This window comes from Filicampus tigris, chromosome 3 (genome assembly GCF_054856515.1).
Source record: "Filicampus tigris isolate MCC_2025a chromosome 3, RoL_Ftig_1.0, whole genome shotgun sequence".
NCBI classification, from domain to species: domain Eukaryota; kingdom Metazoa; phylum Chordata; class Actinopteri; order Syngnathiformes; family Syngnathidae; genus Filicampus; species Filicampus tigris.
In genome coordinates this window covers 25,322,427-25,350,129 of record NC_141219.1, presented here as the reverse complement: position 1 = coordinate 25,350,129, position 27,703 = coordinate 25,322,427, and the positions used below count along the sequence as shown (strand labels likewise).

The following is a 27,703-nucleotide window of genomic DNA, read 5'->3' as shown; positions in this document are numbered from 1 at the left end:
GAAGTAAATCAACACCAGTCCGATCTTTGTAGTTTTTTTAAATACTCGTTATAACCTAGGGGAATTTTAACAACGAATGACTGATGATAAATAAAAGTTGCAGAAATAAGGGCCCCTTATCAAATTCTGCTGAGGCAGCCTTGGAGGTTGTGCCTTTTATTCTGAAATTATCATCGGAAAAAGATTCTTGTTCCTATGACTGACTTGACGCTGCGTGTCTCCAATGCATGCGTGTTTTGAGTGTGTGTGTGTTCCTGAGGAGGACTTGCTTGCATGCTGGGGGCTGGAGAGTGACGATTCCAACTCAGTTTCAAGAGCGGAGGCTATTCTTAAATACAATTTTAAAAAGGGACTACAGTCTGCTGCCTTCTAGTATTTTAGTATTTTGTAGCCGGATTATTACGGGATCTCTGTCTACGCGGGATGTACGTCGGAATGGAAGTTTTCTTGGATGGCGGAGTTTCCAAAGCGGGAGGCAAACTCCTGGCTGCCTCTTGGATGTAATCTTGCACATGTTGCTGTTTAGATGCTCTCAATTCATAGTGATAGTGCACTTGGAACTATGGTTCGAGGACTGCGTGCGGGATGTTGAGTTGAATGAGTTGAGGTTCGATTGAGTTTTGTCGCTAAACGTTCAGCGTGTGCTTGTTTCACGTGGAGCTGCGATGTCGAAGTAAACGCTCTCTCTCCCAAATGCTGCGTGAACACTCGAGGACGGCCACCCCCGGCTGCGCACGTTGGGCGCACCGTGCACCATCCGTACGTCTCGGACGCCGAGTCTAAAAAAACAAACAACCCCATGTGGCACCCTCCGAGAGCCGGACGGGACCGACGCGACGCATCCGGGACGGTCTAGGTTGTCGTATGTTCAAGTCGAGACGCTCCGGGATTGTACGGCGACTGTGGAGAAGCCGTGCGCTGACCCAGAGCGATGGAAGCGGCCGAGCTGAGGGAGGATGTCCGTGCGGCTGCGGGCTGCCCAGAAAGGAACAGGGGCCGGCGACACGCGCCGGGGGGGACCCCGCAGGGGAGGTCGGGGAGAGGGAGGAGGGGGAGCAGACCGAAGACGACCGGGGTGCCTCGGGCCGCACAGGCTCTCGCAGTGGACAGGAGGCGGACAGGACGGTGACGTGTTGTTTGTTTGGGGAGTGGGATCTCAGACCTCGGAGCCCCCACACGGTCCCCCCAAAAGACAACAGCGTCCCCTGTGAGTGTGACCTCGTGAATATTGCTTACGCTTTTCTCAAAAGACTGCCGGAGCGAAGTCTGGAGCCGTTGTTGAAGGCTGTGGAGTCCAAAGGAGCGGTGCCAAGCGAGTGCGTCATGGTGCCGGACACTGAGCTTCGGTTGGGGGCTCATCGCGTCTCGCCTCAGTACTTCATGAGTCGAATGTACCGATGGAGCGACCTGGTGCCCTCGGCCCGGCTCAAAGTGCTGCACCACTGCCAAAGTTTTGAAGCGGGGGACGCTGCAAATGTGTGCTGCAATCCTTACCACTACAGCCAGTTGTGCGGGCCAGGTATCTATCCGTCTATCTATCCGTCTATCTATCTATCTATCTATCTATCTATCTATCTATCTATCTATCTATCTATCCATCTATCCATCTATCCATCTATCCATCTATCTATCTATCTATCTATCTATGGTGTGTGTGTGTGTTTGGGTACTTCTCAGTGTGACTTTTGGGACCCTATTTGGTGAACCTCGAAGTCAGTCCCACAGTTAATAGCAATGAATGCCATCAACGGGAGTTGATTTTGACATAAGACGTCACACTAGTATGGAAAGCCGTTTGAGCATTTATTCGATGTCTTTAATATCCAATATAAGGTGAATGTACCTGTGTGGCACTGGGGCTACAATTGTACACATTACATCTTGTGTGCACGTGTAGCCTTCTGCACTCTACTAGTAGCACCATAATGCACACTTTAGCATTAAATTAATAGTAGTGTTTAAAACATTACAAGTCACGGTTGTTGTAGTGCACTGAGTTGTCCTACTAGTGAGCATAAAATGATACAGTACATTGCTCTTAAGATAGAAATCAGGGATATTGGATAAATGCTCAATCTTTCTCATACATATATTGTAAAATTATTTACATTTTTCTTTACTTTTAAGTCCCAAGAAAGTGGGTCAGAATGCACCATCAATCAGTGACACCGAAGTAGCAAACAAAGCCAACCCTTTTTAAATAACTTTTATTACTCCAGACATTCAAACACAACGGTTACAGGCTGCTTAAATTTGCTCCCAACAACTTGCAGGCAACATGATCCGAATAGGTCGTTTTCAAGTTGCAACAAAGTTCAGTTTTTTTTTGAACTTCCCCATTTCAGTCTACCTCCGACAAGGAGGTCCTCTTCTTGTTATTTAGGTGAAGGAGTGCCGATAATATACAGTTTGCATAGAGCTGGCGCCAGACTGACTCGCTGGGTATCTGACAGAGGACTCGGCAATTACTGCCTGTGCTCTTAAAGGGGCCGCACACTCCGTGTCAGCTGTGAATTGAAGAGGTAGAGCCTGTAAATGCATGAGTGGTGCTGTTTGCTATGCAGCGGGATTCATTGTGTTATGAGTATGATGAACAACACCGACTGCTCCATGAAGCAAGAATACTGTTATATTACTGTATAAGTGATCGTTTCAATGTGTAAATGTTGGTGTGTTTTGTTCCAGAGTCACCTCCTCCCCCATATTCGGTGTCCCATTCGGATGAACACAAGCCACTGGGTGAGTTTGGCAGCGGACACACGACAAAGCAGTAAATGACAGGCATCGTCGTCTTTCAGCCTGACACGGTCTCTTCTGTGGTTGACATCATGGCTTGGAAGTTAAATTACAGGTTAAAAAAATAAAGTTTGACTCAATGTAAATCTGATGCTTAATCACATGTTTCCACTGAGTGTTTAGAAAGGATATGAAACTACAATCTAGGTACAAACTGCTAACTAGAACCAGTGACCGTGATAAGCAATCGGTTCTAGAAAACGTATGGATGGAAAGATTTTAAAATAGTAGGTTTTCTGGTTTTGTTGTTAACCAAAAGATTCTTATGAGTCCAAAGTTCAATAAAAAATGGTTGGTTGGAAGCCTTGGAAATTGAAACAAGTTGTCACCATCATAAATCATTTTTATCGACTTTTTTTACATTAGTGCCTGCTATCAGTGCAATGTAAAAGAAATGACACACTATTCATCCAAACAGTTGCACAAGTTTGTAACATGCTTTGCCTTTTTTCATCATTTTCCAGACTCTATACTGTCTTACACTGAAACTCCGCCCCCTCCCATCACACCGACCGACTACACAGGTGGAGTAAATTGCAGTAGTTTTAATTGCAAATATTCATGTTTGTCCACTCCTGTCATGGCTGCGAGCTTGTTTATTGTGTGCGTATAGCTCTCATGTAAACGAGGTTTGAAAGTGTCACTGGAAAAAAAAAAAGTATTTGTGTGTTTTTGTGTGAGACGCGTGTGTATGTGCAAATGCCCCCCCCCCCTTCAGAACATCTGCATGGAGTGATAAGTTGTGGCAGCGTTGCAATGTTGTGCCTTCCTTCCTATTTTCGAAAGCTGTTAAGATAACCCGAAAGCCTGCAGCATAAAGCGTCTATTGTCAGTTAGGCATGGGGGACTTTGTGGGGGTCTGGGGTCTCTCACTACCCTGATGCTGCAAAAGTAGCCTTCCACTCCCCCTTTTCCCCATCTCTCTTTTCCTCTGCACCACAGCCAAATATTTCACTGGGATGAAGTTGCAATAAGATCCCCACGCATACACCCAATCCCTTTTGCCTCTCCTAGCACCCATCCCCCTCTTTTTTCCCTCAAATCCCTCCATTCCTCTCAGCAATTGAGCAGTGGAAAGAGACTTGTATTTTGGGGGCGGGGGAGCCGAGCGGTTGTGATCTGGCTTAGGTGTAGAATTTGTGTGTGTATATGTGGAAAGGGGCAGCTTAGGGTTGCGCTTGGCCAGGAAACAGCCCCCTCTAGATGATGAAACTGGAGCTTTATTTGTTTAAGTGCTGAGGTCGGCCAGAGAGGTCCGTGTAGTATTTAAAAGAGAAAAAAAAAAAAAAGCCCACAAACTCACTCGATCACGGCTGTCTGGACTTAGTTGTGGAAAGTGCTGAAAGATGAATGGGCACCTATGAAGTCTGCGTCATGTTGTCACGGCATCCCAGACATGTCCGATGTACAGCTGATGTACTCATCACTGTCTTGTCTTGTCACGAGTGTTGGAGGCCGCCTGTTGCTGGGCTGTGAGGGATCCTCAAGTCATTGCGACTCCCACCTCATGCATAGCTTGCTGGTTTTATGGGGTTCTGGACAATATATCTGTCTTATACTGTCATGGTAAAGTACGAAAGTGGCATCTGCCCAATGATTTAAGTATATAGCAAGGTTTCCCAAAGTTTTGTAAAAAAATAAAATAAAATAAAAAAACCCTTTTGTCGCCTAAAATGTATCTATTGCCAGAACAATGACATACAACATTTGACACATTAAATGCATGCCTACCCAACAAATAGAAGATTTCTACCACAACCTCCCTAAATGAACAGTGTAGTTGATTACCAACATCATTTTAGGTTGGTTAAAACATCGTTATGGTTGAGCTGTTTAGTTGAAATTATGTTTTCAATGCTAAAATACAATTATTATTGGATATGCACAAATCAGTAGTTTTGTATGGTGATTCAAGTGTGTGTGGGAAAAATGAACATGGAGTCATAACTGCTTAACTCATATTCCACAAATGAAATATTAAACCGAATGCCGTGTTTCAACTAGTGGGCCTGCTGGGAACCTATTCTTGAAAAAAATGTGTTTAGTTGATTTCCCCTTTAAACCAAATGTTCAGCAGTACGGTCAGTGAAGCCCATCTCAGCGGTGTTTCAACACACATGTTGTTAGTTTTTTGCTTGTCTCTCTCCCACACCATCACACACGGCAACAAACGAAGGAAGTTTGCCCCGGAGAGACTTCGGAGATCTCCCCAGCTAGCTAGCTATTTTAGCTATTGGATGCAGCTAATCCCTGGCCACAAGGATTTATTATGTACAACACCAATAGGCGCAATAACTGATCGGAATTCTATCTTTGGCCACAATGTTTAGTGCTATCCTGCTTAAAGTAAGCCAAAATGAAAAACTTTTAGAAGTTTTAGGAGTTAAATGCTTTATCCACCAGCATTCATGATGTTGGTTGGTGGCTACCGTTGTACTCTCCTGTTCAATATGTAAGTTATCGAAGAAGTGAATGTGAGGCTTTGTAAGGTGCTTTTGGGTAGCCGCTGCATGGTTTGAAAAAGCGCTATATAAATGCACTCATTTACCATATTGAATTTGATTTGTAGCTATCTAGTGGACTATGACGTGTCGGAAAATTGCAAAAATTGGGACTTCAATTTGGCACTTGTTTGCCGACATCAACACAAATAGTGAATTAGGATTTTTGGGTGTGAGTCCCAACTCTGTTATAAATGAATGTTAAAAAATTCAGTTTTCCCACATGAGATGTTATTCATTAATCATTATTTCTTGATGATTAAGATGTTAATTCATAGTTTTTGTTTTGCATTTTGCTCTATTGTTATTATTGGACATGTTTTGAATTTTGAAGGCTGCTTTTAGTAAATCACTCTCCCTCAGTATGAGTTTAAGGAGTTTGCAGCAATCGGTGTTTTATTTATTGATCATATATAGTGTGTGAATGTTTCGAAGTTAGTCATTAATCTACTAAGAAGCGCCAGGCTACACTGGTTGGTCTGGCTCTGTTTAGGAAGTCTAGAAAGTCAACATGCTGTTTCAAACTAATAATCAAAACCATGATTGTTTCCCTCATTTTATTCCATACCATTTTATGATTTGAATTCTATCACGTTTAAAGTCTGATCTGAATCACACACACAAAACAGTAACGTTTTTGAAGGAAGTTAAAAGTAAAGGTTACGAGGGAGTGGACTTTAGGTGGCGATTTGGTCTTTGTTTTCAAGGTGAACTGCAACAGGAGGCCCCACTGATTGTGCCTGGCGACATGAGCAGAGCTAGATTAGTTTCCTTACAGACATGCTGCGTGTTGTGTTTGTGTGAGAGCACGCCTGTGTGTGGTCTCAGCTCCCCTGCCCCCCACACCACACCGCATTAGCGCTCCTAGTGGAGCCCAGAGCTGCAACTCTTACGCAGTGCACACAAGAAACAAACATACTGCATATTGTTCTCATCTCAGGCTTTGTTGGGCACTTTGAGATGCTCCTCTGGCGATACAGGTGGTTTGTTCAAAGGAAACTGAACATGTTTTGTTGTCAATGAATAGGCCCACTTGAAGAACATTTGCTGTCTCCTTTGAATCTATTGTGAGTCTTTCACTAAATAGCCTGTGATGTTTTGGACACAACAAATGTGCTTTGGCTTCCTCTTTAAACCAACTATTTATTTGAGGTTTAGAACTAAAAAGCAGCAGCAGCGGGGTGTGGTCCATACATACCTTTGCCCTGGCCCCTTTTTATCATTCAATCAGTTAATGTTCCCTTTAAACCGCAGCGCACGGCGCGGCTCTAAAAAGGAAATTTTAGTTGACTTTTATCCCTCATGTGACACCATCAATTTTTATCATTCAGCTCTTATTGTCACTGTGTGGATGTGTGCGCGTGTGAGTCTGCATGTGAGACAGGGAGAGACAGAGAGGAATTTCTGCCATGACTTGGTGATAAGATCTTTTCGGTGTGTTCAAATAGTGGTTCTATGAGGACAAACACGCATGCACTCACGCACATGCACGCATGACTCAAACGAACGTTGGTCGTTGCCTTTCTTCTTCCTAAATGCACATGTATGGGTTGGTATGCAAATACTGTACATATAGTGAACTCGATTTTAGTCAGTGGTTATAAGGGTGCAGAGTGTTTAACTTACAGCAAAAGGTTAGTATGTGACGGCCTTGTGTGGAGTTTACATGTTGAGAAAATGGGAGTGGCATGTTCTCCCCATGCTTTCGTGGGTCTTCTGTGGATACTGCGCCTTCCTCGCACATTCCAAAGCATGTTACTCAGGTTAAATGAAGACTGAATTGTCTGTAGGTGCGAATTTGAGATCTCGCCTGAAGCCAGCTGGGATATGCTCCATCTCACCTGCAAAATAAGTGTGTATTCTTTCATATCAAGAACATGATATCTCTCTTTCTTGCCGTCAGTCTTTATTCGGTACCATTTTTTAAAATTCCAGTGCCAATTTTGTCTATTCCAAATAGTTTAGTTATGGTAATTGTCTGTCTATTACTTGTACTACACTATCCACAGGCATTACATAGCACTACCACCTGCTCTCTTCCAGGCACCTGATTGTCATGTTTGGATGTGGGGAAAGTTTTACTTCAATTAGGAGCTATGGCTGTTGTGTCTCACTTTCCCCCCTAACAATTAGAAAGGCATTCTGTCCAGCACAAACCTCCGCCAAGGCATAGCAATACAAATTGTAATCAACAGTTTTATAGATGCAAATTTTTGTCATCAAATTCTTAAATATTTATAACAGTTGACACATTTTTACACATTTTTTCATCACATATGGAAGTACATTTTTACAAATTATTTTTTTGGTGCTGATTCTGAATCTGCCCTCATTTTTTCTCTAGCACATCAGGTTTTTAAATTAATAATAATAATAAAGGATAAGTAGTATAAAAAAATGACATAATAATATTAATAATAATAATAATAATAAGCAGTATCAAAAATGACAATAATAATATTATTATATTTATTACATATACTGTATTTTTATGACTTGGCTCTACTAAAATCAGGAAATGAGTTCCTTGCTGCATCGCTGTCCGCCAATCAACAATGAAGACACGGACCCGCTCGGCTCCAGCATCTGTATGGTTCCCAAAAGCAGTTCCATTGGAATCGCTCGCCCCGAAAAAGTCTATTGGAAAAGCGAACATCCGGGTCCAAGCAAGGCCGTCTTGGTGTGGAGCGGGGTTAATGGAAAAGCACCTTTTCAGTATATTTGCGTATCACCAACTTTGTCATTGACGCTCAGAGCCAAACAAAACTTCTAACCTGGTTAGACACACACATATTCACCGACTGATGTCGGCCCTCTGCTTCTACTGTGGCATCGCTGCCCAGGCACAAGCCACCTGAATTGGGCCACTCAAACGATGAATATGCAAATGAACACAAAATAGATTAAAAAAATGAATGACTTTGCGTCATTTTCTACAGATTGTCTGTGTATCGTTGGCAAGGAGACAAATCCCGGTATCCATGTGCTGAGCCAACCAAAACACATACGACTCTATTTTCTTTAAGGGTTAATGTTAACTAGTCAAGCGTCTTTGCGCCTCACAGGGCATCGCTGTGCACGGAACCACATCGCCCCCAACACACCTGGCAATTTCGTCATAGAAAGTAGACTGCGCTTGGTGGGAGGACAGACACATCTCCATTTTCAGGCCTGGGCAAGTCTAGTTTCGCGTGTTTATGAATTTGGTAGACCGCACTATGCCTCGCTCTCTCTCAATCCCTCTCAATCATTGTAAAATCAACTAATTGAACCAATTATAATCTTAATAAAATTGCGCTGACTACGCGGGTGCAAGGTAGTTTCCAATTCCCCACATGGCATGCCCGGCCGGCTACATCATCCGCAAGGGGAGATCTTGCAGTTAATGCCTATTACCTGTCAATTTCATGCAATGTCATGCACAGACCCCAGCGAGTCTATTTCTGTACCCGCGATGTCGAGCACGGCGTACTTGGGAGTTCTGTGGTCTGACCACCCTGATTTTAATACAAATGAGGGCTGCTGCTACGATTGGCCGGGAAAAGCTTTGCTCCTTCCCATAGCATAGCACAACGGCGCAAAACCCTGTTACACCCAATTCTGCATGTTCAAAGTCTTTCAGAATACCAAAAGAAGGAAAAATCCACCCACGAACACACTTAGACTGCGCTTTTCACTAAACTTGCGCCGGGAATGGAAATCGGGCCCATACAGTGAAGGAATAACTGTTTGGGAGCCATAACTAGGCGGCCGGCGGGCCTGATGTAGCACGATAGTAGGAGAAGCACACCTCTCCCACCCCCTAATCATATTTTTCTGGTTTCTTTTTGTAAGCTGAGCAAGGTATCAGCCAAACAATCACGTCTCTAAGACCTGTCTGCACTCACTGCAGCATTAACCCCATGAATTGGCTCTTTGACTGATGGGGCACAGCCCAGGAATGTTGGGAAGTTGGGAAGGTGAGGGGGAGTAGGGTCTCACTGCAAAAGAGGCGGGAGAAGGGGCCGGTGGGGTCTGACTGACTCTGGAAAGTGACATCTGATACATGTTTGAACATATCAGCGTTAATAGTTAAGACACAAAGAGAGGAGCCGACATTCTTGGAAGTTTGGGAGGCAGTTTTAAGAGAGTGCTGTTGAAGTGGGCTTGCAGAATCAAGAGTTGTACGTTTTTCGACACTGTTTGACAAGCTTTGGTCAACGTTCCGGTGGGGCTCTGTTGCTCGCAAGTCCACATCAGACAATGAAAATGAATATTAAATTCGATTCCAGTGCAAAATCCAGGAAGAATCAATTCCCGGGATATTATTAGAGCAGATGTAAAAATAATGCAACTAGTAGACATTCAAACTGTGCTGCGACCAGCTTGAATGTGTCTGCCTAAGTCTGGACGGGTCATCTTAGTCGCCTGTTCGTTTACAACTCTTGCTCTCATGACTGACTGAGACACATTAGGCTATGGAATTCTCCATCAAGGGTTGGCCCATTAACCGTTTGTCATTTCCTCAAATATTTTCCATCACGGCCCTTTTTGCACCGCAACCTTCTAAGGACACCGACTCACGCATTGGTAGGCTATTAGTTTTCCCAACGGAGTTGGGATTTTGTTGCTTTTCACAGCTTAGACTATATTGAATCTCATTGGTGCAATTTTACTTGAAAGCAGCAACAAGGTCATGGAGGATTAACAAAAACATTTTTGCATTATTACAACAAGACCGAAACTGACTGGCCAGAATATAATGACCACTTGCAAAGTATACCAATAACCAATACTAGAGTCTGAAATGTTGCCTTTACAAAGATAATGATGTATCAATTGCATCAAACAGAGCTGTTTCTAAGAATCAGAATCCAAATATTAGACACAGCTCTCTGTATGATGTAGTAAAATACGGTGGAAATCAAAACTGAGCACTTTGTAAAGGTAGATTTTTTTTTAAATACAGAACTTGTACGACCAATCACGCCTCAGATTCAGAAAACAGGTCAGCCGTGATTGGTAGTTGTGAACAGTTGTGATGTCATTTTCAGTCGGCAGAAGACAAACTGGCCGCCCCCAGAGATGGCTTAAAAACGAGTGCACTTTGCTGCTTAATTTATATTCCACAAACACAAAATTAATCAGAATGCCGTGTTTCAACTAGTAGGCCTGCTGGGAACATAGTCTTGAAAAAAGATTCCGCTTTAAGTTGCTGTTTACACCTGAACTGACACAACTGAAAATTGGAAATAATTGTCTCGTTTTGGCCGTTCCAAGACGTCATTGTATCGCTGACATGGATTTGAAAATTACTAGTAACGCATTTCTGACAACTCCACTGATCATTCCATTTTTGGAAATGAGGTGAGAATAGGAGATTTTGAACATTTGATACTTATTTTGTTTCATCATGACAAAGGAGTAGAATGGTTGTCCAGACCTTAAATTGTTTCTGAAGAACTTTTATACAAAGTGCCCACTTTCTCCCAATGCTGTGTCATCATTGAAAATGTATGCATTGCAGGACTAATAAGAAATCAGTCGTCATCCTTATCACTGTCTCACAAGCAAGATCTGATCACGTGTCCTCTAGTTTTACAAACTCATCATCTGTTTCATGCCTGACTTTTTGTCAGCTCCACCTACTGATTTTACGTCTTCTCTTGCCTTTTGTGTTTATTGAACACACTCGTAATTCCATCGAGTTTCGCTTGTCCTGCCGTTCACTGCGTCTTTCCAATGCGCTGCCTTAGTCCATGTTGTCAGACCTTCACAATTTAAAATAAGGTTTAAATTACAGGACTGGCTGTGGCTTTCCTTTGTTCCTTCAGAGTTTCTGCCAACTCGCAATTTGGCTTTTAATGGAATCCTGCCATGCTGCTGAACTTAAAGATTCTTTGCAGATGTTGAAAGGCACTGACTCGATGAAATGTAGGACAGCATACCCTGTGCTGTGCTGTGCTGTGACTGTGGATGCAATGTGGAACGACTCAAAATGTGTTTATCTTGGAAAAGCAACACTCACCTTGTTTTCACAAACTGTGGCGGCCTTTATTGTGTGTCAGCAATATTTACGTATTCCTCACGGAATCATCTCATTTTCATGTAGGCCACATGAGACACACAACCTTGAGTGCTTGCGGCGTGGGATTCGGACGTGCTTTCGATTGGAGATCCGTCATAAAGGCCCGAGGCTTTTAGTGACACCGTTGCTATTTCACTTGGCATACAAAGCTCACAGTTCTTGCCTTTACTGTGCATATAGGATATTCCGTTTGCGGACCACAGTATCCACTGCTGGAATGTCATACTCAGATAATTCCTCCTAATTAGCCATTAGTTGCAATTTTTTCCCTCATAGTGGAACAAGTGGATGTCTTCCATCACTAATGTGTGTAATTATGTTGTGAGGAGTGAAGGCCTTATAGGCGGCCCACGTGAGCCTCAATGAGGCACTTGTCAACTTGACCTCCATGACTGGCTGAGCCGGGGAGGAAGTGTCGAGGAAGAGGGCCTGTCCAGGAATGTGTTGGAACGGGGGCATGTCAACTATCAGGACCTAGAACCCCCCTCCTGCTCTTTTGCTCTCTGCCACAGTGTATTCCTATTTAAATAATCAATCAATTAGACGGACTACTTTATTCATCATCAGATTTATGTCTCTATATGAATGTATGTATTTGGTTCCAAAGATACATCTGGGTGTATTTTCCGCAAACCGGTAACCACAATGGGCTATGCAGGCTTTTCTTACTGTTAAAGGAAAATCCAACAAGGTTAACAGAGAACTTTTCCAATATGCTCAGATAATACAGCATAACGCAACCTTCATTATATTTCAAACACGCTTAATTTGTGTTACTCATCCAATTTTGTTTTTGGATATTACGATCCGATTTAGAGGCGGCACGGTGATCGACTGGTTAGCACGTCCGCCTCACAGTTCAGAGGTCGTGGGTTCGATCCGGCTCCGGCCTCCCTGTGTGGAGTTTGCATGTTCTCTCTGTGCCTCCCACATTCCAAAAACATGCATGGTAAGTTGATTGGACTCTCTAAATTGCCCCTAGGTGTGATTGTGAGTGCGGATGTTTGTCTCTGTGTGCCCTGCGATTGGCTGGCAACCAATTCAGGGTGTACCCCGCCTACTGCCCGAGGACAGCTGGGATAGGCTCCAGCACGCCCGCGATCCTTGTGAGGAGAAGCGGTATCGATAATGGATGGATGGATGATCTGATTTAGTCCTTTGTGGGAAAAGAAACATTTTTTTGTTTTCTTTAAGTCAAAGCGCTCTATTTCTCTATCAGCGCAAGGGCACTGTGCTTGTTTGTCAGTTTGGCAGGCCGGTCTCCACCAAGCTGGGCAGGCCCGCTCAGCAGTTAAAGTGGGTTGGCAATGCGTCTGGTGGAGTGACAGTTTGGTGGCAGAGAGTCGATCGAAACCTTACGTCTGTTCAGACCACCAATAGCGGGCATGAACCCCTCATTGTTTTATATTTTTAAATCATCACACTGGGCGGCACGCAAACCATCATGGATGGTGCCCACTTCACAGCCCAGACTCAAGTGTGCGACTAATATTTAAAGCAAATGAAAGGAGTTGCTTTGATTGGCCATAATTGAAGTCGACTGTGACCACTCTCATAGCGGTGTGGCCCTCCCTCTTGCAGATGCGCCGGTCTGCGCTCACCTGTGAAATAACCAACATCGTGTCTAATCCGCCTCCGTGCAGAGATATGCCACACACCACGCAGGATTTATACCGGTCACGAAAATAGAGCCCAGTCGGAATTATTAAGTGTTAAGGGCTCCACACAACGCTAAGCACGACACATTTCCCATGGCCCAAATATTCAGAGGTGGGCATTTTACTAAAGTTTGGCAGTCCGTCATATGTCATCCGTGAGCAGCCTGGGTACCCGTCCATCATCCAACAATTATCATTTTTTTCAAGCTGTGCCAAACTGTAATCGTCTGTCGGTCAGTCCATCATGTTAATTTAAATGCGCTTCCGTCAGTCAACACCAAAGGTCCGCCTGTCCGTCAATCGTGATTCCAGAAAAGGTTGAAAAATCCATCCATCCATTATCTGAACCGATTTGATGAAAATGGTAAATGGAGTGCACTATGTCCATCATAATGTGTCGGCTTGCTGCCCAAACAGCTTTACACTTACATACATTTGACATTTCGCACAGCCTACACTTATTTGCCAGTCTATTGAACTCTAAGTGGGAGCCTGCTGTCGCTTTAACTCTTAAAAGCTTTACTTTAAAGTTTTGCTTAAACAGAATCCTGTGTCACATATTTGCTATAGGTACAATGCTGGTGCATTAAAATGCTTCGTAGTCATTGTGCAAACCTTTTCTTTTGACTTCATGGCTTCTTGTTCTTCTTCTTCTTGTTCTTCTTCTATCTTTCAGCTGTTGGCACACCTTCTGACATGGAGTGTGGGGGCTGCAACAACCATTTCACAACATCCTATCCCTACTCTTTCCAAAAATAAAAATAGTCATGTAAAACTTTGAGCAACACTAGGTAGGTTTTCAACTTTAATAAAATATTTTCATAACTCTTCTGATGAAACATCGGCTTAGAAGTGGTTGAATGGTACATTTGTCATGGCCTGAGGGACCTGTTTTGCTGTTACCGCCACTAAGCAACTTTGAGGAGGGGGAAGGAACCCTACCACACAAAAAACTACAAATGTGCTGACTTGCTGTACGGCATACGTCACTTCCCCCCCGTTCCCCATTGGTTACAAAGACCGTAGTCAATTCTTACGTCTACGTGCAATTACTGGTATCAAGGCAGAATCTGCAAAACAACCAAAGAAGCAAAAGTTGTCTGACAAAAACAACAACAACAAAAAAGGAGTCCATCCGTATCAACGAACATTCAAGGTTCAGCATTGGCCCGGCTTTCACTCGCTGGCGTGAACTCAAAGACGAGGAGGGATTTTTGACCGACGCTGCATTGTCTCTGTTCCTGCTGGACTAGTATAGCTTTCCATGCTCAAAATGCTAATTGTAATGTTAGCTATTGGAAATTTGCCTGCTCGCAATAAATAGTCATCATCTTGATAGTTCGCTATTCCACACTGACATGACCAGCCATGTAACAAACTCAAGAGGACTGTATAAAGAAAAAACAATGTGATGACTGAAAACTGCAAATACACAGTTTGAGAAAAATATATAGGAAACTACTGTAGAAAAATCAGCCATACTGCAATGTTTCCCCCAGAAAACTTGCTTAGCCTGGCTTTTGCAAATCTTGCTGATGAGCCGATCATTTGAAACAGGTGTGTTGCCGTAGGGATAAACCAAAAACAGGCTGGATTGTGGCTCATGAGGACCGGACTAGGCCACCCCTGCCCTAGCTCATTAATTATTTGTTGGTATCAGCCTGATTAACACATGATTATCTCTTTGGTGCATACCGCCACCTGCTGTACATATACAGTTAATGCAGTCTGGGTCGCGTTTCCGTCTCTCGTCAGTAAAACGGGCGTCCATCAATGATGGGCTGTGAAGTCTGTTCGGACTTGACCAGGTTAGTGATGATTACACAGACGGGTGAAAATCCACTTCTGTTTTATGCTTAGTCCGTCTTCTTTTTTAAGTTTACCGCCTAATGTCTAAGCAAAATGGGCGTCCGCCAGTGACGGACAGATGGACCGGTCCGTCGGTCAGACGGAATGCCCACCTCTGCAAATATTAATATGTATTATAATAATTACAAATAAATTGAGTGGCTCAAAATAAGTCAGGAAAGTTGCAGTAGTTGTAATGTCAAAGCAACATTTTCAAAAAAGTACTTCAGTGAGTGCACAATAAAGGTCCAGAAACTTGGTCCAACATTACCAGTATACAGTATTGTGTTAACTGTCAAAGCCAAAGCTACTTGGTGGATGATGTAATGTTTGGACATCCAGTCGACCAGGATGAATGATGTATGTCATACCTGAAGAATTCCTTGGCCCGACTTGCAGAAATGCAGGAAAGTAGTCACTTTCTCTCTTCCGCTGGAAGAATGTCGGTGGAATTCTACTGGCGTACTCAGATTCTCAGAAGATGTTGGGCAGCTCAGGAATAATGGGATAATATACTATATATATATATATATATATATATCATGGTTTTTTTACACTGCAATATCAAAAGATCACATTCTTGAAAAACTGAGAGGGAGCAGTGTGCGTGTTTGAGCAACAGCCCCATTGTGGTCGACTGTGAAGCCAATGTCTGACGATAACACAGTCCTCTGATGGCAGAGATAATCAAGACGCCAGCTGGATTTGTGGCGTGCTGGATTTGAAGTTACTGCTTCATTTTTGTCGTCCCAAACAAAGAAAATAACATTCGTTGCCAGCCTGGGAGACAGTGTGGCTATTCTCTGAATTTTCTGTTATTCACTGATTTTCGGGGAATTTGAGGCCGTTGAAACAAAACATGTTAGAGGTGACCTGACAATAGTCAGTAGCTGAGTTCTCATCTTTTTCCCCTGTGCAAACTCCACCCCCACCCAGACTAAAACCATCCACTTCTTTCAACACAGTGGAAGAGTCTAATAACTGGAGGAGAATCTAATTCTTGGCAATGAATGAAAGACTAGGGTCTCCCTCACTCCCGCTCTTTCTCACAGTTTTTCTCTCTCATTTTTTCCGGTGGATGCTGGTTATGCTTGGCAGGCTCTCTCTCTCGCTCTCTCTTTCATTTTCCAGTTCCCTTTTTCACTCACTCTTTTTTATTGTTTTCACCCCTCACTTCCCCAATTTCTCCCAACTCTATTCCTGCTCCCCTGTCGGTTGAGGTTGGCAACAGGAAGCCTCCTTTGGTGTGTGACCTGGAAATGTGTGAATTTACAGGAGACAATATGTCAGCTCTCATATCTCTATCTAACTTCACTTAGAATAACTCGCTTTGTCGTCCCTGGAAAGAAATCTAAAGAAGAAGTAATTTTAGCCCAAAATTGCAGTTTGACGCTGATCTACGACGCTGATCGCCTACTTTATTGGTCAGTGACCAGACAGCCAAGACTCCTCAGGCTCTACTTTCGTAGGCGGTGCATGCGGAAATGCTGATTTCCGTGCTGGCGCAAGCCTTGATGTGCTTGTTTGAGATGATTCTGCGGCAAGCTGTACGTGGCTGTGCCTTTGACTTGCGCCCGTCGCACCTGACAATTTGATGGCAGAAAGTCGTCTAAACGATACACCTGCTTGGACCAAGTTCGGCAAAGTAGGTTGACAGCTGGTCTCACACGATTTTGGTTCATTTGTTCGGAGCACAGACAAACAGATTCATTTTGTTCATATTGTACATAGGACAAGAGCGGGCATTAATCCCTCTGAATCATGACAGAAATTAGATATAATAATTGAACACATTACTATTATTATTATAATTGTCATTACTGTTATTATCATTTTTAAATCATCACTAAAGCCAGGACACAGCTATGAGGAGGACACATGATACATGAGGTCTGCGTTCATATTTTAGTCGGATTTAATGTACCCACGGACATTGTCTGTTGCCACACCGGCCGGCTTAGAGCAGCGACAACGGATTGCTGTTCCCCACAGTGATATCTGTGAGATGTGAGTGCGTAACATTTTCAGGGAATGAGAGTAGCTGCTTTGATTGACAGCTAGGGAGTTGGCTGTGTTTACACTCACAATGGCGCAAGCTGCCCTACTTTTTTTATTTTTATTTTTTTCAAAATTACCAACACCCAGTCAAAGTTGATTTAGACTGCACACCGGAAGTATTGCAGTCATGAAAGTTGTACCCCTCATGTGATGTGTTAGCGCTAGCATCGGTGTTAAAGTTACAGTTTTAGAGTCATGTTGTGTGTCTGTGCAAACTTCACGTTAAAATGATCATCAAACAATCTATTATTGAACTACGGCTACCCCTTTAAAGGGGGAAACATAACAGAAAATTTTGTTTTTAAGTGTAAGTGTATCTGGAGTGCCTCTCTGTTCATCAAATATGACATTAAATGACCAAGTAATTATTTTGTTTGGGTTAGGGTTACTAGTTCCAAAAATGTGTTTTGTGAATGAACACTGCACTTGTGCCCTACTTACTTTACTCTTTTGACAGGTCTTTGCTTGGTGATGTGTCCATGTTGCCACATATACACAGTGAACTGCTACCTCCACGAGTTAAAATCCATCTATTTTCTACACTGCTCATCCTCATTATGGGCACTGGGCGCACCCACGATTAGCCAGTTGCAGGAGTTAAAAATCTTTTCGTATCTTTACGGGCGCACACTTTTTTCCACACCTGAGGCTCTACTTCCGCAAGTAGGAACAAGCAGCTGGCCGCACCGGAGAGAGCATGAAAGCCAATCCTCCCAGCAATCCCCATAAGGACATGGTCACATACCACAACGCAGAGACCAGGCCTAGTCATACATTTGCTGATGAGATAGCGAGAGGCAGCATAAATTAACTATAAAAAGTAGGCACAATGTGTGTGTAATCTGCGTGTAAGGCAGATTTTATTCTTTCTAAAGCAAGCCGGACGTAGTTGTTGTGTCTGATAAAGATATCAGTCCTATGTCTGTAGCTTTATATTACACTATCTGGCCAGATATGAAAACGGTGGGTAAATAATGGTGCTGTGCTATAACAAAATGATGAGGTAAAATGCGTTGACCATGTCACACATTCCCAGGTATGTGAGAGGCCCCAGGTCAAGAGAGGAAGCTTGACCTATGATGGACGCCCATTTTGTAGGCAACAAACGATGGCAACCTTTAAAAAATAGACAGACTAAGCATAGTTTGAGTCACGGGCCAGGTCATAATTATGGTTTCCCTTGGAGGCCCGTTCCGACTGGGAACCCCTATCTATCTATCTATCTATCTATCTATCTATCTATCTATCTATGTATCTATCTATCTATCTATCTATCTATCTATCTATCTATCTATCTATCTATCTATCTATCCATCCATCCATCCATCCATCCATCCATCCATCCATCCATCCATCCATCCATCCATCCATCCATCCATACATCCATACATCCATCCATCCATCCATCCATCCATCCATCCATCCATCCATCCATACATACATACATACATACATACATACATACATATATATGTATATTAGTGCTGTCGAGCGATTAAAATTTTTAAACTAATTGATGGCAAAATTTGCCATAATTGATCGCGATTAATCGCATTTTTCAACTACAACTTTATTACGAAGCTTAGAGCTGATATTTACTTAAAATTTAGGTAGGTATTAGCTTTCTTTGATCCTTGAATACACTTCTTTTCCCGTAAAATACAACAGTTGAACGATACACCAAAGACATACAACTAATATGGTATTTGAATTTGGCTGTGCAAAGTGTGCAAATTATTTTGGATTTCTCCAATGAGTCGCCAAGCAACTTTTTAAAGTAAAACTATGTGAAAGTCCGTCTTTGCGACAGAGACTCTCCTCTAAGTTTGTCTGCACAGTGAGCAGAGGTCAGATGCTACAGGAAGTAAATAAAACTGAGTTAACTGAGTTCATTTTTTTTGTGCGATATGAAATTCAAATTAATCATATTTATAACAATATGACGGGTAACTACTTTGAAAATCAGAGGCCAGTAAATAGTTTGTTCACCTATTTTTGAGTGGAAGTTGATCAAAGTTTGTAGACAGAAACGCAAACCCAAGTCCGTTTACAGTGATAGGCAGACCGGCCTATAGGCAATTACTATTTTTTACGGCTGGACAAACAGGCGGATAGACGGACGGCGTAAGGGTACCCGGGCTGCAGGCGATAAACAAACCGAGAAGTTTTAGTAAAATGCCCAGTTCTGTTAAAAACCCTCTGTATGAGCGAGTGTTTTAGAATGAGATTGGCACTAAGAGACAGTGCTTTTGAAATGAAACAACAAAGGTTACTTATCTAATTGGGAATCGGGGCAGTTAAAGGTTGGATGACTTAAATGCTTGCAGGACACTGTAATTGCTGCCAGCCCTCGCATCCAGATGAATGCGTACAGGCACGCACAATCACCCAGACAGACACTTCCTCAGCCAAAAGATAAACATACCGATAAACTCCCATTTGAACCTGTCTTAAAAAAATCCATTGAAGAACTTGGTTCCCCACAAACTCCTCCCTGCTGCTGCGCTCTCACACAAGCTCATTATACCTTGCGTTGGAAAGAAGCCAAGCTGAGCCTGATGACACTAAGAACCGTTCCAGAAACATTAAACACGGCATGCTGCGCCACACATTCATGAGTGATCTTGTTTGTGTTTTGCTTTTGACGTCAGCCAATAAGTGGTGCCATTGGTTTATTTTTAATATGATTGCGCGCCTGTGTTCTCTTTCCAAGTGCTCCTCGTTTTTAAGGACATAATTACATGTCATAAGGCAAGAGGCAAGAAAAAGACAATATCTTGATCAATCTGGTGTGGGAAGTCAACGATGCTGAACTGATTCCTTCACTTATTTGCCATTGCTGATTTATAGATCTCATGGGGAAGTCGATTACAGGCAACTGAAAAGTGTTGTTTTCAATTACTGCAAGTTAATGTGACAACAACAACAACAACAATGACAGGAAACACATTTTTTTCTTTGTGTTTTTGCAAACTCAATTTGGAAAAACAGCTGGTGTAGTATGCATGCCAGGCCAATAGTTGGCAAAGTCACTTTGTCTAGAAACACTACACGCATTCAACTACTTGTCCAGCAGGGTCTTATGCAAAACCGTTTTAAAAATTCCTTTTGGCTGTATATGTGCGAGTTGACATTTGCAGAATGTGTCTTGGCTGAATGCCATAGTAGAGTCATCTTATCTAAATCCAATTCTGGGCTCCAACATTTGTTTTTTTGGTTGGGATGGACTCCCACATGCCAACATAGAACGCATGTCCTCCAATTTCACAAATGACCATGTCAAGTATTTACACTAACATTTGTTCTGAGACCCATTTACCTAAAAATGAAGGACTAGAATGGAATTTGTATGGTTTTAGACGAAAATGGTGCAAATGCAAATTAATACATAGTCCTAATAAAAAGTTTTCAAAGTACACATTTTACAGCGGGGGTGTCAAACTTATTTTTGTTGCGGGCCACATCGTAGTTATGGTGTCCCTCGGAGGGCCGTTACAACTGTGAACCCATAGAAATGTATGATTGCCTTATCACGTATACACAACAAATTGATGGATAACTAGTTTTAAAATCAGAAGCCAGTAAATCGTTTGCTCGACTCTTCAAATTATTTTAAAGAAGGGATTCGTAACAAATGTTTGCAATACCTTATGTAGTGCTAAAAGTGAGGACAATTTGAAAGGAACATGTCAAGTCAACACATATGATTTGCCTTCGCGGGCCACATAAAATGATGTCGCGGGCCGGATCTGGCCCCCGGGCCTTGAAGGCCTTGCAATGTGACAACTTACCCATGTGACAACAAGCCCAGGTCTCCCCTATTTCTAAAGAATGCACTTTGACAAAGAACTGGACTTGACCAGACCTAACCTGTGGCTTGCCAAAGAAAGAAATGTCTTCGGAATTTATGGTTCTGGAGACTTCTTCCGTGTCCTCTTCCTGTCTATTTGTTGAGACCCTTGAACTGTGAAAAAGCAAAGCCTTCCTCATGGTGTACTAAGTTTGTTTCATGTTTCAAACCTGCTTGTGTGCTCATAAAATCTAACTGCGTTTCCGCGGACATGTTTGTGTTACCTTATGACAGGTGTGTGTGCGTGAGTGCGTGTGTGCGACTTGCGTGTGTGTGTGTGATTGGAGAGCTGTAAAAACTCCAGACCGCAGGAGTTGCCAGCCTGGAATTCGCTAATGACACACGTGGGGCTCAAATGAGATGTGCAATTTTGTGTGCGTGTGTTTGTGTGTATGTGAGTGTGTATGCATGCGTGATAATAGTTTATGTTTGGAACCACTAAGCCCGATTTTTGCTGCATATGTGAGGTGCTATCTCATCACGTAGCGTGCACTTGTATTTTGTGCTTATTTTGCACAGAAAAACACACATGGCCCTCCGCCACACTGCGACATTAACGCCTCACTTCACCTCAAATGAAAATGGCCGCTGCTGCACACATAGAACACCTACGGTAATCTCTATACCAGTTCCACCAAAATGTATCTTGTTAATTTAAAAAGAGGGTCGCCTTTCTGGTGGCAGAAGAGGGGGTGCTCCGGTGGAATATGACAGGAATGGGGCCATGGGCATATGGGTCTTTAAATCCTCTGTGTCAGTAGAGTCTCTGGAGAAAAATAATGGCATCACTCTGTGAGGGAGTTAATGTGAGCTGATAGCATGAGGGCTTGAGTGGGGGGTGGGTCAAGGGTTCACAGGCTTGCACAAGGTTGACAGAGAGCTGAATGCTTCCCACCCCTCTCATCTTTGCTGCCCTGCACCTTCACTCGAATGCAGGATGTGAAGGAGTGATGAGAAAGGGGGATGTTGGAAGATGTCCCTGAAGGAAGTCGACTGTTGACACTCCTCTTTCAATACGACACCAAGGTGGCAAATAAAAGGATGTAGCGAAAATGGGGGTCAGTCGTAAGGGTGTAAATAGTTAATAGCGGCCGGGAGCAATGCCTGCATTACTCCTGCTCGCCTCTAGGGCTACCACGTCAAAATGTTAGGTTATTTAGAGTGGAATTTGATGAAAAAACTCATTAAATCAATCTTGAAATGGGAAGGCGCTACAATAAAATAAGTTGTGAGCTCTTTGAACAAAACAGACATTAATACCTTGACCCAAGACTTCTGTATATGGACAATGTTTATTAACTAGTGAAACATACAAGAAAATACTACGATATGGCAAGCCTAAATAAATGAAGAAAAAAAGGACAACAAATATCAAAAATAATTGGGAGGTAAGGGAAAAATAGGATGTCTGATATATGAGTGTGAGAGGTTGTAAGGATGACTAGAGTGACGACGGCGGCTTTATGAAATGCACAAGGTTTGCGAGCGTTTGCTACCAATTTTGTATGTACCCACTGAAAAAGCCCTGGCGAGCTGCAAATCGGTCACTTATCGCTGTGGAGTCTCACATGAGGAGCAAAGAGGGAAGGACCTTCACTCGTTTGCAGATGGAAGAAAAAAAAGGGAAAAAGAAAAAGCAAAAGGAGGCTGCTGGGAGCGGGACCAAAAGCTTGGTTGGGTTCTCATGTTTCCCGACCGCTGCACGGTGTCGGGCTCGGAAAGGGGGCAAAAGTGGCGTTTTGCTTCAGTGTTTGCTGCCCAGAGCCGGAATTCGGCTCATATGCCACATGTGCATGGTGATGGAGGTTCGGAGAACCCAGATCCTCAGATTTTGCAAGTCGATTTCCTGGCACCTGGGAGCGCAATCAAAAATGCAGCCAAAAGATCAAAAAATTTAAACCTGAGACAGTACGGGAGCGAGAGGGTTTGAGTGCTTGAGAGAGAGATTGAGAGAGAGTTATGTCATAAGCCTGACCAGGAAAATGATTCTTGCCATAGAGCAGATCTATCTATCAATTCATCAAAACAAAGTTAGCAGGATAAACACAGTAAACAATACACAATCATACATTTGAATATGTTTCATTTCAAGGTAATTTTGATTGACCGAAAGACATAGGAAGTTTAAAGCTGCAGTTCCCATGTCGACCTCTTGGGGTCAGTCTTTTCCCAGCACTGTCAATGTTCATCGGGGCTGGCCCCCTGCTGATTGCAAGACTAACCTTCCGCCTTCCCGGTGGGCAAGCTCCACAAAGTCTGGTCCAAACCGAATTTGAATACACAACACAATGTCTGTAGAGGTTTTCCAGGCGACGAAGTGTCTATCCTTATCAGGAGTTTCTTTAATTTTGGGTCCGTGTCTTTGTCAAGTCAAATGGCAGAGATTGCCTGGGGATTCGCTTGTTTTGAAGTGAGGCTGGAGCAGACTTGGTGGCAGTCCTGGCTGATTGTGTCCAGCTTGGTAGACGTGGTCCACATGAAAGAATATTCGTTACAAGGACAAATTCAAGATAAAAGACAAATACAGTAGCGCCTTCTAATTGTCCATTAAAAATAATTGAAATTGAGTACAGGTGGTCCTCTGTTTCTGACAGAGTTCAGTACAGTGGTGCTAACTGAGTATATTGTAACAACAAAAAAGTAAGACCAGTCTGTAAAGGTTGTTCATAGTCGAACTTCAAACCAATAAATGTGACCATAAATGATCACCAATTTGAGTGATCTGGTGTTAATAAGTAGAGCACAAAACATTCTAAAAATGCTAACTGGAAGATAAAGTAGATCATCTGATGTGGTGCGAGCTTGTATCATACTTTTGAAATAAATTTTCCTCGAATGTAACATCAGATCTTGTCTGGACATAGATCAAGATAATGCATAACATTCCCAAACAAGCTTTAAAGCAAAGAATAAAGTGACTATAAAGCACAGAACTGAAAACGGCCCTTCGGGATGTTTCCTCTCATGTAGAGAGAAGAAGCTATTTCCAGTCATAATTAATATTACAAATGTGTGGATACTGAGAGCAGTGACACAACTTGCATAAGGAGCCCCCTCAGTTTGAAATGTTTGGACCGCATAAAACGCCCCTTTTCCATTGTGGCACTGTGTGTATCAGTGTAGAAAAACATACATTTAACTCTATAGACAAATACTCTAAACATGAATCGTATATTACGAGTACCAAAATAAACGTCATTAGTGACACAAGAGGAGGGGTAGGCAGCTTTTACAGTTAAATACATTTCTCAGGGGCCTCTCAGCCTCGGATGCAAGGCAAAGGCGTAGTGTGTGTTGCTGGCACCTAGGGTGGACTTGCCCCCTTTTCCCAAACCTTTGTTGAGCCAATGAACATATCTTACCTTAGAAAACAAAATCTCACAGCACACCAACAAACAAAAACGGCACCAAAAGTGGATACACACGTTAAACATGTACCTATGGTGAAGATCTGTTTGTGAAGAATAATAATTGTCTGTAATTTATGTGGGGGGCCCCCCCGGAAGAATAGTCTTCACCACCTACTGTCAACAATAGAGCTTCTGCCATCCAGTGTAAAAGCAATTTTTGCCTGGTACTCCTGTATATGTCGCTGGCCCCCCCCAAAAAACCATCAGTGTGTGTTGAAAGTATTTCTTCACTCAAAACTGTTTTTTAAAGAAATAATAAGTTTGAAAAAAAATCCCCCTCACAGTGCAAAGGTACAGGGTTTGAATCCAGGCTCTGGCCTTCCTGTGTGGAGTTTGCATTTTCTCCCCGTGCCTGCGTGGGTTTTCTCCGGGTACTCCGGTTTCCTCCCACATTCCAAAAACATGCATGGTAGATTAATTGAACACTCTCATTTGCAGAAATGTGCACCTTACCCTTTTTTGCCGGTCCGACCTCCGTGACCTCGTCCCTCCGTCCTTATTCATTCAAAAATAATTGTCCTCCGACCCCGTCCGTCCTTGTCTTTTTAAAGCGCTTCCGTCCTTACATTCCGTCAGTCCGCCACCCTCAAGATGGCAGCTTGGTCTTCACGTCCTCAACAAGCCAATGCGCCCTCTAGTTTTTATTTATCACTATACTTCTCCCTTTGCCCTTCCAACCTTTTTGACCCTTTTAGGCAACCACGCTTTCTGTGTCTCCAATCCAAAAGTGACTTCATTGCTGACCCTGTCAGCAACTGCCGTTGTGAATTTGATCTCAATATTCAGAGAGAACATTTGTGTCTGCATTGACAATCGTATAGTACAATAATACAAATGATTCCTTTTCTTTTCTCACCTTCAGAGACCGGTACCTCCCTGGGCTCCTCGACCTCCAGTGGACATCGATCTCACTGGTGCAGTGTTGCCTACTGGGAACAGCGCACACGTGTGGGCCGCCTTTACCCAGCCTATCAAGCCTCGCTCAGCATCTTCTATGACCTACCTCAGGGCACGGGCCTCTGCCTCAGCCAGCTCCACACCAACGCTAACCACAGTCGCCACGGCACATCCGTACTTCCAGCCTACCCCAGCCACGGAGGGAACAGCAGCAGCGTCCAACAGATCCGAAGTAAAATAGGCCACGGCATTGTGCTGAGCCGTGAGCCGGATGGAGTGTGGGTGTACAACCGCAGCCAGCACCCGGTGTTCGTCCACTCGCCCACTCTGGACCTTCTTAGCGCTCGAGGGCTGAGCGTCAAGAGGGTGATGCCGGGCTTCTCCCTCAAGATGTTTGACTATGAGAGCTCCGACTGGATGGCTGAGCATGGCGTGAAGCCTGAAAGCCAGGAGGGGCCCTGGGACCCCCACAGTGTTCGTATTAGTTTTGCTAAAGGGTGGGGCCCCTGCTACTCGAGACAGTTCATCACTTCTTGCCCTTGCTGGCTAGAGGTGCTACTTAACACTCACAGATAGCACCCGCCCGGATCCGAATTGTAATCCACCGAGATTTAATATAAAGCTTATATATTTTATGAAAATATATTATCATGTAAATACTTTATTTCGTCATTTTGCAATGCAACTATTTATGTATAGTGTCATGTGTATATGGACAAAACAAAAAGAAACAAGAATATGCACTTTTCATTCTTTATATATGCATTACAGAATTTCTCAGTCATTTTGCAAATGTAAAAATATTCAGTTTATGTTTTCATAATTTCACTATGTCAAAATACGCCTTACACACATCAATAAAGCATTTGTATTAAATTAATTATTTAGTGGTTTCCTCTTCTGAAAGTGCTTGATAAATCATTAGCACAAAAGGACGGTTTATTGGCATACAGCGCTTCCAAAATCCATCCATCCATCTATTTCCGATATAGTTTGTCATTATTAGGGTTCTTGTGACTTGTGGGCACACCCTGGACTGGTCACCAGATCACAGAGAACAACTGTGCTCATACGTTTACATGCAGCACCACTATATATATGTTTTACTTGCATGTATATTCACCACTAGTTGGCAGACTCCAACTTATGAGAACGGCTGTAGTAAAAAAAAAACAAAAAAAACATTCACACTCACATTCATGCCAGTTCAAAATTTCTCTTTTATCCTGTCATGCGTGCTTCGTGAATGTGGGAGGAAGCCGTAATATCAGGTGCAAATGCACGCAAGGATGCGGAGAACATGCAAACTCCACACAGCAATGCTGCAGCCAAATTTGAACCCTGAACCTCACAATTGTGAGTCAGGCAGGGTGCAGCTATTGTTTCTGTACAAATGAAAAATAATTCAATCATAATTCAATACTGTTATAAAGCACCAGTTGGCACTGATATAGTCTTGTGTATTTTGTTCCTTACATCTTTTTTTTCTCACTAGCTACAACTGTCTAGGGCTATAAAGTTCTAGAACACGGGCAAAAGTTCAATCTTTACAAAAATGAAAAATGCTCGAAAGCCGTATGTTTATTATAGTGGTTGTGCATCATCCATTATTTTCTACGCTGACTTATTGTGCGTCTACTTTTGCACAGCAGTGGCTCAGCACAGCTCTATGTGGATCTACTGGGCTGCTTTGGTATGGTTGTTTTTCCACACTATGCTGAACACATCAGTCAAAACAAGACATGGTTACAAGCAGCCGCAATCAGCAGCCGACTACATCATCCGCAAGGGAAATCTTGCCCTTTACCTGCCAATGTCATGCACAGACTCCAGTGAGTCTTTTTCTGTTTCCGCAATGTCAAGCATGGCGTGCGCACTGACCGCCCTGATATTATTGCAAATGAGGAATGTCGCTACGCTTGGCTGGGACTCGGTAGGTTCTATCCCGCAACGGCGCATATGCTAAGTCTAGCAAAATACTAAAAGAAAGAAAACCCCACCCATGTGCACAGTTAGACTGTGCTTTTCTCAAGACTTGCGCTGAGAATGAAAATAGGACCCAACATGTCTGGACTGAACGCAACAACAAAACAACATTAATTGTTTATAACCGAATGATTTCATATTTACAAGGTGTAGTTCCTGTGTTTGAACAGATGTTTGATGCTTTAAACAGATCGTTCACTCCTGCATGTGACAACTCTTACCATTACTCGCATGGTACTGTTACACATCAACAGATCACACAACACTGACTACAGAGACAAGTTTCAAATCCTTTAAAAATTTCATTACATCCGTATGAATCAACAATGAAGTCAAAACTATTTTCGAGGCATCGAATGGACGCAGAAGCTAGGGAAAGCAGAAAAAAGGCGTCAGAGTGCCAGTGGTAACAAAATCAAGCACATAACTGAGCGATTACTCAACAAACCGCAGTGTAGGGCACTCGGGCCCAAATTGACTTTGATGGGAGAGATTTCGGTCTTTCTGTTTGAGTGTATCAACAATACAATTATTTACAGTATATTAAGGGAAGAGGAAGAAAGAAGAGAGCAAGGAAAGAAAATGCCATGTAAGCAATGGAAAGCTGTCCAAAAAAAACCTTCTGGCGACAC

At 43.0% G+C, this 27,703-nt stretch overlaps 1 protein-coding gene across 1 annotated transcript; it reads left to right on the top strand.

The window, feature by feature from the left end:
- The first annotated feature begins 259 nt into the window (after positions 1 to 259).
- On the top strand, positions 260 to 25,965 carry LOC147150394 (SMAD family member 6-like). The gene is made up of 4 exons (XM_086026575.1): positions 260 to 1,519; positions 2,686 to 2,739; positions 3,261 to 3,320; positions 25,051 to 25,965. Exons 1-4 carry the CDS (start codon positions 865 to 867, stop codon positions 25,659 to 25,661), a joined length of 1,380 nt encoding a protein of 459 aa, XP_085882701.1. The 5' UTR covers positions 260 to 864; the 3' UTR covers positions 25,662 to 25,965.
- The last annotated feature ends 1,738 nt before the right edge of the window (positions 25,966 to 27,703 follow it).